General features: G+C 38.0%; 1 protein-coding gene across 4 annotated transcripts in view; it reads right to left on the reverse strand.

Moving 5' to 3' along the window:
* Window positions 1-15,438, reverse strand: part of PIGN (phosphatidylinositol glycan anchor biosynthesis class N) — a 97,909-nt gene that overhangs the window by 73,544 nt on the left and 8,927 nt on the right. For 2 of the 4 annotated variants that reach the window (XM_068197701.1, XM_068197707.1), the window contains exons 2-5: window positions 11,377-11,637; window positions 7,302-7,423; window positions 6,109-6,207; window positions 1,416-1,522 (exon numbers count right to left, since the gene is read on the reverse strand). In XM_068197701.1, coding sequence (XP_068053802.1) covers window positions 1,416-1,522; window positions 6,109-6,207; window positions 7,302-7,423; window positions 11,377-11,603 — 555 coding nt within the window. In that variant the 5' untranslated portion in view covers window positions 11,604-11,637. Of the gene's footprint in view, window positions 1-1,415; window positions 1,523-6,108; window positions 6,208-7,301; window positions 7,424-11,376; window positions 11,638-14,960; window positions 15,096-15,438 lie in introns of those variants that run through there. The other 2 variants (XM_068197726.1, XM_068197717.1) reach the window with 2 other exon arrangements.

Here is a 15,438-nt window from a genome sequence, read left to right on the forward strand (position 1 = left end):
ATGTGTGGCTTATGCCAGTCAATCAAGTCCTATCCATCCACAACATGGAATTTAGATGGGCAAAATAAGTCTTAAAAATAATGGTGCTGGCTCCAAGGAAAAAGTAATCAGTAATGACATATATATTTTAAACATATCATTATAGCTTGAAAGGATAAATGCCATTAGGTGTTCTGAAGCAAAAGAAAAGTAGTACCACCCTCATATACTTGTGCAGCTCCAAATGACAGCAGGACGCAACTTTATGACAACAACTATTCAAGTGTAACTGACAGCCTAATTTGATTTGTATTATTCATATGCATTACAACACACAACATGGCACAAGTGCACATTCAGGGAGATGATGGCACTTAGAAAAAACATTTTTTCACCTGCTAACTCAGAAAATCACTTCCTTTGAAAATTAGCAAACTACAATGAACTTTTCCACCCTATGTCACTGTTTAAAGCAGAACCACCTTTCATTTCCTAAACAGATGATGATTTGGTTTATTAATTTATTTTTTGTTTGATTTTATTTATGCTGGTTAGCTATACTAATGCATAGAGCCCAGAGATCTCATGAAAAAAAGTTTTAAGTCTGAAACTCCACTAACATTGTTAAAACATCCAGAAAGTAACTCACTTAATTGCTTCAATGATACAGATATTTATACAGCAATGCCCACTACCAGCATTTTGTTTTAATCCAGAACAAGTGAGGTAGCATGGAATAACAAATACAGGAATTAAGGAATAATCTGAAATCATGTGCCTTGGAGTATTAACACGGTGAGAGTGTCACAGAAAACAACAGTCATGAACCAGCACTGACCCAAGTCAGCTGAGCAGAGTACCACATCAACAAATTCTGCAGCTCCGGGTCCTAAGCAGCCTCCACCCCACCCTGTCCCCTGAAACAAACTGTGCCTGCTCTGGCAGCCACAGCATAGTGTGAGCCACAGCAGAAAAGCAGAAGCCAGCTACATCTATCAGGAAAAGCCACACAGCTTGACAAAAAATAAGTCCATAATATTGCTTATTTTGCCTTCATAACAAAGACTTATCATTTCTATCATGCTGCAACAGCTGTTATAAAATCCTTAACTAATTGCATTCAAGATCTCAAAGGGTCTATAGTACTCCAAGATGGGTTTCTCATTATAGGCAAACAAAACAAAGCCAAGAATGTTTTTACAGGGTACTTTCATTAGTGTTAATTTTTAATTAGCATTGAATGACAAATACTTCCTTTAAGCATCTATTTTACTTGTCATGAAAATTGACTCAAGAAATTTTTACTTATGACCCCAAGCCTTTCAAAACTTTCCTACTTTCTAGATCTATAATAAAGTGTTAACAGGTTCTGTGATAAAGTTAACATGCAACTGTGCTTTTTATAAACAGGTAGCATAAAAAGATTCTCTGCTTACCTTAACATGATCAAAAACCCATATGTCAAGCTTGGCTGCATCTTCTGCTCCAAAGTCTTCACTTTCTGCTGCATAACAAAATGTATAAACATGATCTCCAGTAGCACCTGCAAAAACAATATAGAGATACAAGATTTTTTCCTTTCTCATCGTCAAAAATACTTTCATGCACAGGGGTAGAAACCTACCAAAAATGATGATCCTGATAGAAGTCAAAGAAATTTTATCCTTATTTTAAACTTTCCCATAATTAATCCTTTTTGGAAGCCTGGATAACATTTTACCTCATTAGCTTCTCAGCACCTCAGGGGAATGAAGAACAATGTTATCCAGTATGCTCAGGCAAGGAAATAAAATGTGGAAAAGCAGATAGGAGAAAACCAAATCCCAGTTTAAGCAAATTAAACAGAATTTGGTTTTGAAACAAAGAATTTCATGGAAAAGCTTCTAACCAAGGAAGATACATATGCATAGTCTCATTTGAACACGTGTTTTGGGGGCAGGCTGTTTAAGAAAAATGTGCTCAGCTTTCAGTAGTTCAACTGAATCATACAAGATAATGCCTTATCCATGAAGTCTCTCCCGCAGGAAAACATATCACATATAACAAAGCCATCAGGAGGGTTAGTGTATTTCAATTCCAGCTACCAAAGGCCCAGTGGACAACTTCAGGGAGACAATATTCAAAGACTGCATCTTTAAATGAAGCATCCAAAGCAGAAAAGGGAGAACTACTAGACTATGTTCAGTCACAAAGTACAACACAAGGGCCACTGATGTGCAAACACAGCATCTGGACAAGGCAACTCCATTCTCTACTCACTGTTAAGGGAGCAAAGCAGAGAAGGGAGGGGGTGGGGGGAAGACAAAGACTGGCAAGAAATTAAACTTCAGAAGTCCTGAACAAATTTGAAGCTGGGTGAAGTTTAATCAAACAACTCCATCAATGGCAGAGCTGTTACACCTCAGGGTGCCATTCATACTATGACTATATAAACTCCCAGAGGGGAAAATGTTCTTCAATCAGCTGATGACCAGAGAGAATATATCCAATCTGCTGTATGTCACAGTTATATAATGCAGTTGTATAAGCTTCCAGGCATGTGAATGAACTAACATCCCAGGATAGGGCAGCTGCTTAACGAAGATTATGTGGAAACCCACACAGGGGGATGCAGGTATTTCAGGCCAGGAAGATGAAAGCTGGCACAGATTTTCTGATGCAGCTCTCCCCTGCGCCTCTGGAGATGTTACTACTACTTATAACACAGAACATTCACTGCAGTTCTCAATCTAAAAGAAAAGGAAGAAAATACTGACAGGCATTAAAAGTGAATGCAGGAATTCCAATTGGTGGATAAATGAGTTCAAAAGAAGAAATAAGTCCTGTCCATCACTGCCAGGATGACTGATAGTCTAGGAGGATAGAATGTTGTAGTGTTTTTCCACAGTGTCACAGCAAACCTGAGAAGTCCTTCTTTGAGAAGTGCCACCAAGAAAGCCAAATGACAGCACAGAGTTTGCAGACAAACAAAGGAACACATCTACACACATCTACCACTTACCCATTTCTAATTTCTACCAAAGCAAAACAAAACAATCCACCCAACCCTGCACTGCTATAAAGAGAAATGGTGGCAAAATAAAGTCATACCAGGACAGTTTTCAAAGTGCCTGCATGGCTTATAACACAACTGTTTCTTTTCTTTTTTTTTTTTTTGTAAGAACTTCTACTATGCAAAATATTATTGTCTGAGGGGGCAGGCAACAGTATGCCAACACTTTAAGTCTGGGAATGAGGAAGCAAAGATGGGATAGAGGAGTAGAAGACAGCCAGGGATTAAAACATTTTTTAGTAGGAGAGAGCTCTGCTGGGTTTGATGATGCCATTACACTATGGGAAATAACTGGAGGTGCCAGAAACTCCGAAACAAGATACCACATATTGCTTTTGCTCTCTTCTCTATCACTATATCTCACACTCAGCATCAATATTCAAATATTCGGATCAGGGATGAAATTATCACCCTTTTACAATAAGATTTAGGTCCTGCAGAAAGTGAATGTCTTGCTCCGCTAGTGGGGCAGGTTGTGCTTCTGAAAAATCTGCCATAGGTCAGAGTCCACAGCATCAGGAGAATTTGCCAGCAAATTTTGCAGGCACAAAAGAGGGCAAAAAAGAATGAATACACAAAGACAGTCAGACACTTAGCAGGACAGAGTGTGGCCATCAGAGAGCTGTCATCAAACACAGCCATGTGAGGGATATGAGAAATTCTGCATTGTTTAACAATAAGGAACTAAACCAGAAGATGGAGAGGTCTGTCTGTCCCAAAAAATGCTGACAATGGTTTGTCCCAGTTGTTCCCATGATCTTGATGATACCTTTCTTCATACTCAAGGTAAAACAATGACCTTAGCCTTTCTGGAAGCTTCCAAAAAAGAGAAGGGGAACCCATGAAACAAAGGGCAATCTGGATGCAACAAACTAGGATCTACTTCCCCTTAGAGAAGCAACAGTCTCAGCTCATTTTTCAGCATGACACTGTAATATACTCCAACCCAGACCAACCCAGACCACTGACAGAACAGTACAGGGCTGGACTTTTCAGGTCAAACCTCAAATCCTGGCAAGTCTAGAAGAGAAACTCAAAGTTTTAAGGAAACAAAATAGGTATTTTCAAACCCTGTTATTTTTAGATCATTTCAAGGTTATAATCTAAAAACATCATAGAAAATAAGGATAAAATTAGCACAGTGAATTTGTATATCTTAAGTGAGTTTAACTATTAGAAACAAACACCTTTTAACCCTGCTCAAGATACAAAGGTACTTCAGACATTTTCTCAGACTGAAATACTAATCACACAGTCATTAAAACTTTGCCAAATTTAGATTTCATGTATATCTATTTTGATATTTTAAAAGAATCTGCAAGTATTTTTTTTACTTCCTTATAGAATTCTCAACCATTTTCTTGAAATATATATTTTACTACAAGAAAAGTACCTAGAGAAAATAGACAATGACAGGAAACAAAGGATTTTTCTATCCTTCCTAAAAAGCAGTAGATGTTATACAGTCTTTATGCATCATCCAATGCAAGTGGTGAAACAGTAAAATTTGGAACACATTGGCATAATAAAATAACCATAAAAAGAGTCCTGTGGCCTCACTAATTTGCAATATGAAAAGAAAGGGGCACTTAGCTCAATTTCTCTCTATCTCCTTCTTGGCTTTTTTGTAAAAGTAAAGATAAAGAACAAACACTTGATTCCTTTGCCTTCTGTATTATAAAACTTGGCTTTGTTCAAAGAAAGGGAACTATCTTTTTCTAAAGGAAATGAATCTATCTTTCTATTGTGAGAAATCATGATTCATGTTCTGACACAGCATGTACTTCTTGGATACATTAAACCTTGCCAACTTTAGAGGACTTTCTTCCCCCCTGCAAAAAGAAGCTGCATGGTTGATACCACTCAGAACAAAACATATAGAGAGTTTTATCCTTGCACATCTCTTCAGATAACATCAAAGCTGCTTACAAGTGCTCTGCTTATCATCTTACTCAAGCAAAACCGGTAGGACAGGGCTCTGGGAAATTCTTGAATTCCCCAAATATTTTCCCAAGATCATATCCCTAAAAACACAAATAATCTGTGCAAGGGCAACTACCTTTCCCCTCTCCCCACCACCATCACACTATTTCCAAATACAAGCTGTAATCTGAGGTCATGGGAAATTATCAGGAGATATTTTTACAGCTCATCATGAATTTATGAGGCTTAGGCAAAGAGCAGAAAAGAGCAGCGTGGGGGGGAATGTCAGGATGTGAGGGGGAAGAGACATGAGTTCAGAAAAAGTTCAAGAATCATCATGAGAAATATGATGTATATTTTCTCTAAACAAATATTACATTCCACTCCTATCCTGCCTATCCCATTTTTCTTATTATTTGTCCATACCAATGCCTAGAACAGAACAGCAGCACATGCCCTCAGCTTGCCCCCTTTTCACTTCAGTCTGTTTATTCTGAGATTATGTGAAAGGGTGTATATGTACTCATTCTTCCAAGAAAACAATAATATTAAACCTGGAGAACCTTTAAACGTTTGAAGCGTTGCTCAGTAATCTCTGCAAGCTCAAACACCAACTGCACTGGGCTGACAAGACTTTAACACATTGCACAGCACAGGAAAAACACCTCAACTTTAGGAATAGTATTGGGAAGTTCTTGCTTGCATACAATTCTTCCCTTTACATATTAATGATCTGAGTAGAAGCAGGATAACCCACAATAAGATACTTCTTCAGCTCCGATTCTGAAAAAGCATGGCTGCAGTTCTATCTCCCAGGTCACTGGAAGCTGCAGGCTTGAAGAAAAATCTTAGCTGCAGGCTTGCAAAACGAGAGTTTTAAACCTCACCAAAGAAAAAAATACTATTGCATTATAACTAAAGCTGTGTTCTTTTAGTGTACTCACAAAATTACTCACTTGAATTTACTTAAATAAAGAGTAATAAATAGTGATAGCTTCATCAAAAGCCCACTTCTTTTCCTCCACCCCATCTTAATTTCACAAACTAGAAATCAAGTATACAGAAATACACAAACTGAAAACTCAAAAATGCTAAGTGTCTGTATTTTACTACCTGATAACTATGTGGTAAAGATTCATAAAATTAAGTCTTACCTTTTGCAAACATTGGCAAAATATCTGGGCTTCCCCAGCTCCAGGTATATTTACTTTCATTGAAAACAGAGTCAAATTCCACTGGATTCTCCTTCCATCCTGTTAAACAAACACACCTGCATTTAAATGGCATTGCCAGAAGATCTCATTGACTGCTAAAATTGATAGCCCATGCAAAATGGTGTGGGTTTTTTTATAAGTTTCCCCTAAATTATTTCACAATTTGATTTTAATTCCACTTAAACATCTATTACAATTACTCCCCCATTCATTATGAAGTGAGCTGAAAACCCAGGTCAATCTCATTATGCAGAGTTTCAAACAAGCAAAGCACACAGCTGGTTTGCCTTCTAAACAGCTAACACTTCCCTGAATTCTGCATCTCCTATTGCTTGAACTCAGTTTTTGGCATTTCAAGCAATAAGATACACACTTTTATACTTCCAGAAGTGTTTTACTTCCTTACAATAAAACCTTCAAGATTTTTAGTTTCCATGAAAAGATACTTCACAGAAATATGGAGTTGCTCTTAACTAGGCATCCCTGCCAATCCTGCATTTGTAGTGATTGTCAGAAGGAAGAACCTTTTCATCAGGAACAAGGACCAGATCAAGTAATTCCTCTCACCTTTCCTGTCCAAAACCAACATACATGACTAGTGCTCAGGCCTGGAAGCCCGGGGGAAGGCAGAGGAGCACACATAAGACCAAGTCAGTAATGCAAAGGGTTGTTCCACATAAATAAGCCCCAAACACTCAGTAAAAGCTCTGGACAAAACATAGGCTTGAGGCTTTTACTTCATTTTGCTCCTGATTCTCCAATTCAAGCTAGCAATGGTTCAGCTGAGACACAGCAGTTCATTACCTGTTTGCAACATCTACTTAGCCATATCCTAGTGCACCCCAAATGATAATTGAAAACTCTGCTACATGAAGAGGTGAGGCCATAAGATACTTCTGCTTTTAGGTTCAGGCTGCTAAATTCAACCATATTAAAAAATATTAATTTATGTAAGCTATTTTCCTAGCTATCAATGTTAGGAGTGGAAAATCCATCCAAAATTACTATTTTCCATATAATCTTGGCATATAAACTACAATACAGGGATTTATCAATAATCATCCAGAAACCCAGCACATCACTGAAACACTGTACTTTGGAGGACAACATTCAAAGCTTTAGGACCAGCCTACCTTTAGCAACTGCACTGACATCTTCATAAAATCCAGCAATAAGTGCAACGTGCCCTGGCCTGGATTCTGTTGGGACCCGGGTGTGAGAGATTCCCCAGCTGCCATTATGCTCTAGAATACCCCTGAAAAAAGGATTCAAGGCAGTTAACGTTCATGACTTGTCAAAGTACAACAAATTGCAGATAAAAAGAGTGACAGGTAGATGCGAGGCAGGAAACGCAAAAAAAAGCCCCAAACCCAGACTAAACCAGATTTTCACTACCACCTGCTGTGCAGTAAAACAAGTAGAACGTTAACCTGCAAGTAGTTCTATACTGCAACACCGCACAGAGAACATTAGTATTGTGGCCCATCAGCGCTGCAAACAGATGAGTTTAGCTGCTGTCCTAATACACTTAAAATTAACATACTGTTTTTTTCTGCTGCTTTCCTCTTTAGCATTTTTCCCCCCAACAGACTGTTTCTGCCTGGTGTTAATCTTCTTTGTTCTTTCCATTTAGCCTGAAAGTGTCTAGTTCAATCTTATCTTACTCTTTAAATACATTCAGTTATAATCCGCTCTTGTGACCATGTCTGCCTTTACTTGTGCTGAATCTTGGAAGCAACATTAAGAGAATTTGAACCCCACATAGCTCTAAGGTGCAAATAATCTTGGCAACAAGAAGAAAATTTAAGTAAACCTTGCATCTTTTGCAATTACCCTGAAGTGAAGGAAAATGCATTCTCACCACATGCACAGAAACACATCAAGTGTCTAGGGTTTATGTACATACAGCAAATAGTTACAACAGATAAAAAGCAAAGAAAACAGAGGACAAAGCCCAAGCAGCATAAGAAACAGCCTCAAACTATTCTCATCTGCTGAAGATCTGAACAGCTGGAGCCTGTCAGGAAGCAAGAGGTGAGTGTTATCATATGCTGTTTTCATGTCTCCATCTTCTGGAAGAACAGAAAGATTCACTGCTCACTGTCAGAGCATGGGAAAAAGAAAATACAACAGGATATATATTTTACTGATTTTTAGGAAAAAACAGCAGAATCTTCTGAAAAAATTCAAAGTAGTTTTTAACAGTCAAGTTACCAGGAAATTAAAATTTTGTTGCTCATTATATAAGCTACCAAATTTGCTATGTTTATGTGTTTTAGCCCAAGTAAATTCTAAGTTCGTGCCTTTAAACATCCTAAAATTTCAGGCTCCACTCTAAGCTTGCAGCATTCACCATTTGTTTGTTGGGGTTTTTTTTAAGCTCATCTTAGACCTCACATCCTCAGACTTACTTGAAAGCTCACAGAACTACCTGGAATAGCCCAAATACTACAGTGAGGAATATAAAGGTATATAGAGACATAGTTCTCTAATATGTTATTCCTACTCTCAGCTCAGCCAGGAGATGATGCAAGTTGTACTGAAAAAAGTAATTAGAAAAAAGGATTTATTAGTCAAAGTGGTTTCCTATTTTTCTCACTACAGACTGATCAGGATGTATTGCACTAACATTCTTGAAGGATTTAAAACAAAACACTTGCAGCTCTTGTCAGACTTACATTGTAACAACAGGTAGAAAATTGATTTAATTAGAATTTTATTTTGATTGAATTGGAAAGTAATTCTTTACCTTTGCTTGTCAACAATAGGATGACTTCAGGATCTGAAGTCAACAATAACACATACCAGGCAGAAAAAATGACATATAAATTTGTCATTTACCTACTCAAAATTAATTTAGATACTTTGAATTACTTCAATGCCTTTTACTCAAAAGAACCAGTGAAAAAATTGATTTCTATGATAGCAGAAACATTAGCTACCCATATTAATAATGGTAAGTATTAATATGATACAGTAATATGGCTGAAACATGACAGGCAAGGAAGAAAACATCTTCCCTGAAATCACCATTGCAGCAATTCAGATCACTTACATGCCCTCACAGCTATGACAACACTGCTGAAAACCAGATTTTTCATGAATAGTGTGGAAGGCTAGGTACTTGGCATACATGTATTATCCAACAATCTGCTTCAAGCCTAATGGATATTTATTTTTAATTCCATGTACCTACTAAAATTTTCTTTTAATAGCACATTGCTACAAGAATGGCTCTTGCTCATTTAAAGACAATCTTTCCTCATTAACAATGCAGTAGTTCCCAAGGTACTCCACTTGGATAAGACTAATAATCTGGCTATGTTGCCTGCTACTATAAAGTGGGTAAGGGACTTAAAAATGAACTTGCAAAAAAGTAAAATTTATATTAAATTGCATATACCTTGAGTTAGTATTATTGAAAAAGGAATGTTCAGACAGCAACAACTTGGCAGAATAAAAAAGGAAACACTTCCAGAAACCAACACATGATCTTGTCAGCTTGTTTACAAAGTTAACTTATGCAAGTTATGTAGCTCAAAGGTTCAGGGACATAACACTGAACCTGTTGCTTCAAAATTGTGGCAGCTCGTGTAATAGATCTGAAGATATGCTCTGGGCTGCCTGATCCTCCACATTTAAAAGGCAAAGCATGCTGCATGTTTTCTTCTTTTCATCATCTCCCACATATACACGCTCACACACATATGTACTTCTATGTAGAATGAGAGATGAGAGAAATAGAGATGGCACTTCACACCTCTACTGGCATTTTCTCCCATTCAGCAGCCTACCAGCATCTTTGCTTATTACAAGGCAGTTTTTCCCCTCCATTCACCCATGTACTTTCAGCACCAGTGACAATGCTTTACTTCTACAGATTTTGAAATAGAAAGTTCCTAACTCCACTATCATGGTCAAGCAGAGAAAGCAAAAGTGACAATTTTCCAGTAGTAGACAAGCTAGTACATAGTTTAACTTTTTTCTGTATAGGTATGATAATGCTGAGTGGCTAAAACTTAAAACCTCAAATCACTCAGTAAAAAAAAATACCCATTATAACTTTTTCCTGGCCACTACTCACCCTGCTCCTAGTGATGGGGCCATTACAGCATTCAGACCCTGATGGTGTTGGTTGGTGGTTCAAAAGACCAACACTTTTACTGCTAAGAAAATAAACTGCTCTGGGATTAGTGTGTAGTCCACTGCTAGAAGACAACATGGTAAACTCACACTGATGTAGCAGACACCTGCCAGTGGCAGACAGCACCTTACAAAAACAGTAACAGCAACAGAAGTAGGTACGAGTAAGCCTATATGGGCTGGCAAGCAATGTAGCAAGGACTCCTCACATTTCTGTACTACTTTTGCAGCAGTGGACTGCAAAAGCCCTAAGAGCTTCAGATGACTGATTATTTAGGTTTGCTCTGATATTCAAGCCTGACCAATTCTATGATCACACAAAAGTAGTCTTATTTAATGCCATCTCTTTTTTCAGTCTAGGAAATTAATTGTCTTATGCTCAACTAATTACCTTGACATAAGGAGACAGGGGAAGTCTCTCTGTCTGTTAACAAAAATTAGTTCTAAGCATAAAAGGATACGATTTTAAACACCTTTTTAGCAGAATTACTTTTTCACAGCCTTAAACTAAATCATTCCTTTAAGCAATTAGACACACACTGTAGAGAGTACAAGGGAGGCAGCAGGGTCATGCACACAGGAAGGGTGGAATGAAGAGGAAGTGGCAGCCTGCTGTTAGATCTATTCAGGGCATCTCTTTTAATCACTCCTTAAAAAGTTTTGTCAGTAGCTTAGAATTAGAAGACAAGCACATTAATACACTACTACTCTTAAACTGAGCATCCAGGAAGAAGTTTAAATTAGTGACTGCCAGGCTTCAGAATTGATACCATGCTGATGTGAATGGAGGAAGTTCACTCCCCTCTCAGTTACTGGCTATCTGTAGAGTTCAGGGGACAATATGGACTCAATTTACACTGTCCTAGTTTTAGTAGCTTTCCTGACAAGGGACACCAACCCAAGATCACACATTTCTGCACAGTGTAACTCTGCAAAGTTGGCTACTTTGAGGGCAGAAGGAAGGCAGTACTCAAGCCACCACAACTGTTGTTCTTTTCTTCTCAACATTGCATAGAGCTGAATCCAGAAGCAAAACCCTGTAGGTCAGTATAGTTTTGGGCTTACCGCAGGAAAGGTGCCCGGGGTGTGCCATTGCTGTCCAATTCATACAGAGAATCTGCTCGCAGACCATCAGCAACAAAAAGCACAAGACGCTTTGCCGGAGGTGGCAGGGGAGTCTGCTGAGGAGTCATTCCATGGACGAGGGGAGAGCTGAAGTAGATGTCAAAAATGGAGACCAAGAACACACAATGCACAAGGAGCCCCGCAAGAATGAAGACTGGTATACCCATGGCAGCAGCCGGCTGGCAAAGGCAAAGTACAACACTAAGAGAGGGTGAGAAAAATAAAATTAGGCATACAAGACTTATGAGAATCAATATTTATTTCTTTGTTATGGAATGGGAGCAACAACCACCAATATTCCCAGAATCCATAATCAATTCCGGTTTCCAGCAAGTTTTTTTCCCCAGAAGTCCTGGTCAGAGTCACTGCATGACTAATACAGACTTTCGATAACCATTATGTCTCAGCAACTCATCTCTGGTGTTCAGGGGTTTGTTAGATGGCTTCAAAAGACCACTAAATCAAGACAGTTTGTTTTGTAAGCTGAATCTGTGACAGAAGACTCAGACAATGCAATCTCTCCATGAACATACTACCCTCTACTGGCTGGTTGCACGACAGAGTTGAAGTCTGTTCAGGCAAATGCAAGCCAGACAGCTGAGAAATAAGAAAAAACATCCAATAATAAACATCCATCCAACACTGCTTTTTTCCCTCCAAGTTTGCCATCAAATCTGGGCTCATTATACTCTGCCTAGAAACCAAAACCTTCTTTTAAAAGAACAAAGATCCTATGCTGAGCACAGAATGCTATTCCTCTTCTAAAACAAGTGGCAAAAGCACAATAGCTGAAGAATTATTTTTCAGGAATTATTATATTCACGTTTGGAGTGTTTTTTTCCCTCCCTGTCATCCTCTGATGTCATGTTAGAGATACAAATATGCTTAATAACAGGTACACTGTTATTAAGGAAAACGTCCATGTTTGCCAAGTGTGCTGTGGGGTTCATGCAATGCCTCCTAAGTAAATATGTAATTATTTAAGAAAAGTAGGAAGTAAATATGAATATTGGCTGAGGGAAGTGTAGGACCTTAGCCTGAATGAGGCTCAGTTCTGACAAAGGACTACTAGTGCTGTCCAAGCTACTTAGTTATTTAAATATTAACTAATTATCCACCTTAGCCAAACATCACCTCCATTCACCAATTAAGAAAGAGATGCTCTTAGCAGCCTGGAAGGCTCAGACTACCTAGGTAAGTACATATCTCTCTCTAAAAGAAACAGTTTGTTTAAGAATCTAGTTAGAGCTTCTAAATGACAATATATCTTTTAAGTTTATCTTGTTACTTTCAGAATTCCAGTAGCTGAACAGACACAGGCAGCCACCATACGGTAAATCTACCACTCTTAGCAAATAAAGATAAAAGGCTTCACTACCACGTAACCTTAGCTCTGATCAAAACTCTGAAAGATGTTTTTTTAAAACAAAAACTTAAAAGGCCAGGAAAACCAGAGGAAAAAAAGAAACACACCAAAAAAAAATTTAAAAGATAATACACAATATTACTTACTAACCCAAAGAAAATTCAGATCTGCATGCAACTTAAACATAATTTCCAATTCCACCCATTTTCCTTACTGAAACACAGATGCAACAACTCCAACTCTAATCTGAAACATTACTATAGCAATGTCTCATTTGAGATATTTGGAGAGAAAATTAAATAATAAATTGAGATAAGAAAATACTCAAACACTTCAAAGAGACATGTAGTAGTCACATTAAAATGAACAAAAACTTTTTGTTAATCAGGAACTTACAAGCTTTTATGTCAACAAGTGAGATTCCAAGAGATTTGGAATATCTGTAAATTTCAGTTTGTTTATTTTATTTTTAAGTATTTAGAGTTCCTGCATAAATTTAAATATTTGAAATCACAATCACAGAAATATCACTAAGTTCAGTGCCAGAGCTCATTTTATTCAATCAGTTTTATTTTCCACAGGGCTTTTTCTTTTGATGCAGTTGTACTTGATAAGAGAATATGAACTACTCATGCCTTAAACTGATGAGACTAAACACCCTACTAAAGAAAGCTGTTACTTCTACTTGTTGCATGTTCCCAGTGCTACAATTCTATAGCTTAATATATTCTATGTTCTTCTAATTTAAGTATTAGTAACTTAATCTGTCTTCTGCACTAGCCAATTCTCTTTGCTTTAAACTCTCCCCAGGCCTCAGTCTTTGCAAACAGAAAAGAAGAGTTCAATCAACACAAATCAAATGTAATGCTTAGACTGTAATATCTATAGAATTAGTGAGAAAAGAAAAATAGAAAAGGATACTTTCTTTTGCAACCACAGTTTGACTACATTACACTAATGATTTATCTGGGCCCAACATATCCTACTGCTCAACACTATCACATGGTTTCCAGACAGGCAGCTCCCAAAGCACCTGCTCCTGCCACTTTCCTCACAGCCTTCCTTCTGCCTCTACCTTAGCTTACACTGCTCCTTGAATGCAGGACTTTGTGTGTCATGACTGAGACACAACGTTGTGAAAAATATTCTGTCCTCCAGCTTACAAATACTTCCCCACAGGTGCAGAGGCTTTGGAAAGCTCCTAATTGCACTCAGTTGAATGCAAATTTCTCTACAGAGCCTGGCGCTCAACTGTTCACTCGAAAGGCGTGGAAACAATAAAGATAACAATTTCAGTAACAATTTCTTCCTCACAAGGAAAAAATAACAAGGATAAAAGGAAAATTTGGATTAAGCACTAGCTTATAAGAAAAAGCAAAAGGCACGGCCTGTTGAGAGAAGAAAAATAGAAATGTATTAAGCATACACACTTTTGAGGAGACGAAGATATACCTAAGTATTTACGACTAGTGCCAAAACATCTCTGCCCTCAGGTGCCTAGACATCCAAAATGTGGATAAACAAACTGTCACTTGAAAATACATCTTACATCTTTCTGTCAAGAAAACTTGAGCCAAAGATATCGCAATATTTTTGTGTCCTGTGATATTTTCTCAGGCAATCCCTGAGTGCAGTACCTTCTACAGTCCTTGTTTTCACAGGACAAAACACAAGCTTTCCTCAAATTCTGACTGCATTACTCTACTTTCTTCTGTTAAGTCATTGACTGTCATACCAAGAGGAAGGAAAGAAAGACACTCTGAGTCTTGTACATAAGAAAAGCATGTTGCAACCTATTTGCTACATGTCATTTCTTATTGCCCACCCAAACACATCACTTGTTACAACAGAATCCTAATACAGTTCAGACAGCCAAATCACCTCCTCTATAGACTCAGCCCAACTAGTAAGCTATACATCAGACTCCAATTTATTCCTTTCTTTCTACATTTTCCCCCTTCTGTCACATCTCCTAAACGATACAGAGCCAATAATGACACTGTTCAATCCCCCGTATGCCAGACCTTAAACTATTCCAATAAAATATTTTTATTCAAACAATTTGGAGTCAAAATCACAAAGCTAGTGTAGACTCTTAAACAACAACCCTTTCCTTATCTTTAACAGGAAAGTACTAAAGATCCACTAAGCTACTCACTGCCTGTTAAATGCAAATTGTTCACACGGAGCAAGTAGAAAATGAGCAGTGCCAAGGTGATGCATGGGGCTCCAGGGGACTTCAGAGCTTCTCACTTCTTTGGATGTCCTACTTGAGTAGAGAAGAGAGGGAGAAGATGAACGGGTGAGATTGATCTGAGAGACAGCAAGGCAGAACCAGCAGACACCTTCCCTAAAGTCTAGGAGATTAAAGAAAGAAAAGCAGCAAGGACCTTCTGACTGCAATTTATTACTTTTCCAGAATAAAGTGATACATGCAGATTAGAGAAGGGTTTTTTGGTGGTTCTCTCCCCTCACTCCGAATTCTCAGGGAGAAAGTTAAGCTATCAGCTGGTGGCAAAAGGGATGAAGAGACCCTTTCTTTCTTTGTATTCATACCTATCAAAACAATACCAAAAAATCCTGCTATTAGCCACAAGTTCCTCTCCAGCAGCCACATCAGTGCAAAAACTAAAACA

The sequence above is a fragment of the Anomalospiza imberbis genome, chromosome 1 (assembly GCF_031753505.1).
Source record: "Anomalospiza imberbis isolate Cuckoo-Finch-1a 21T00152 chromosome 1, ASM3175350v1, whole genome shotgun sequence".
In the NCBI taxonomy this organism is placed as follows: domain Eukaryota; kingdom Metazoa; phylum Chordata; class Aves; order Passeriformes; family Viduidae; genus Anomalospiza; species Anomalospiza imberbis.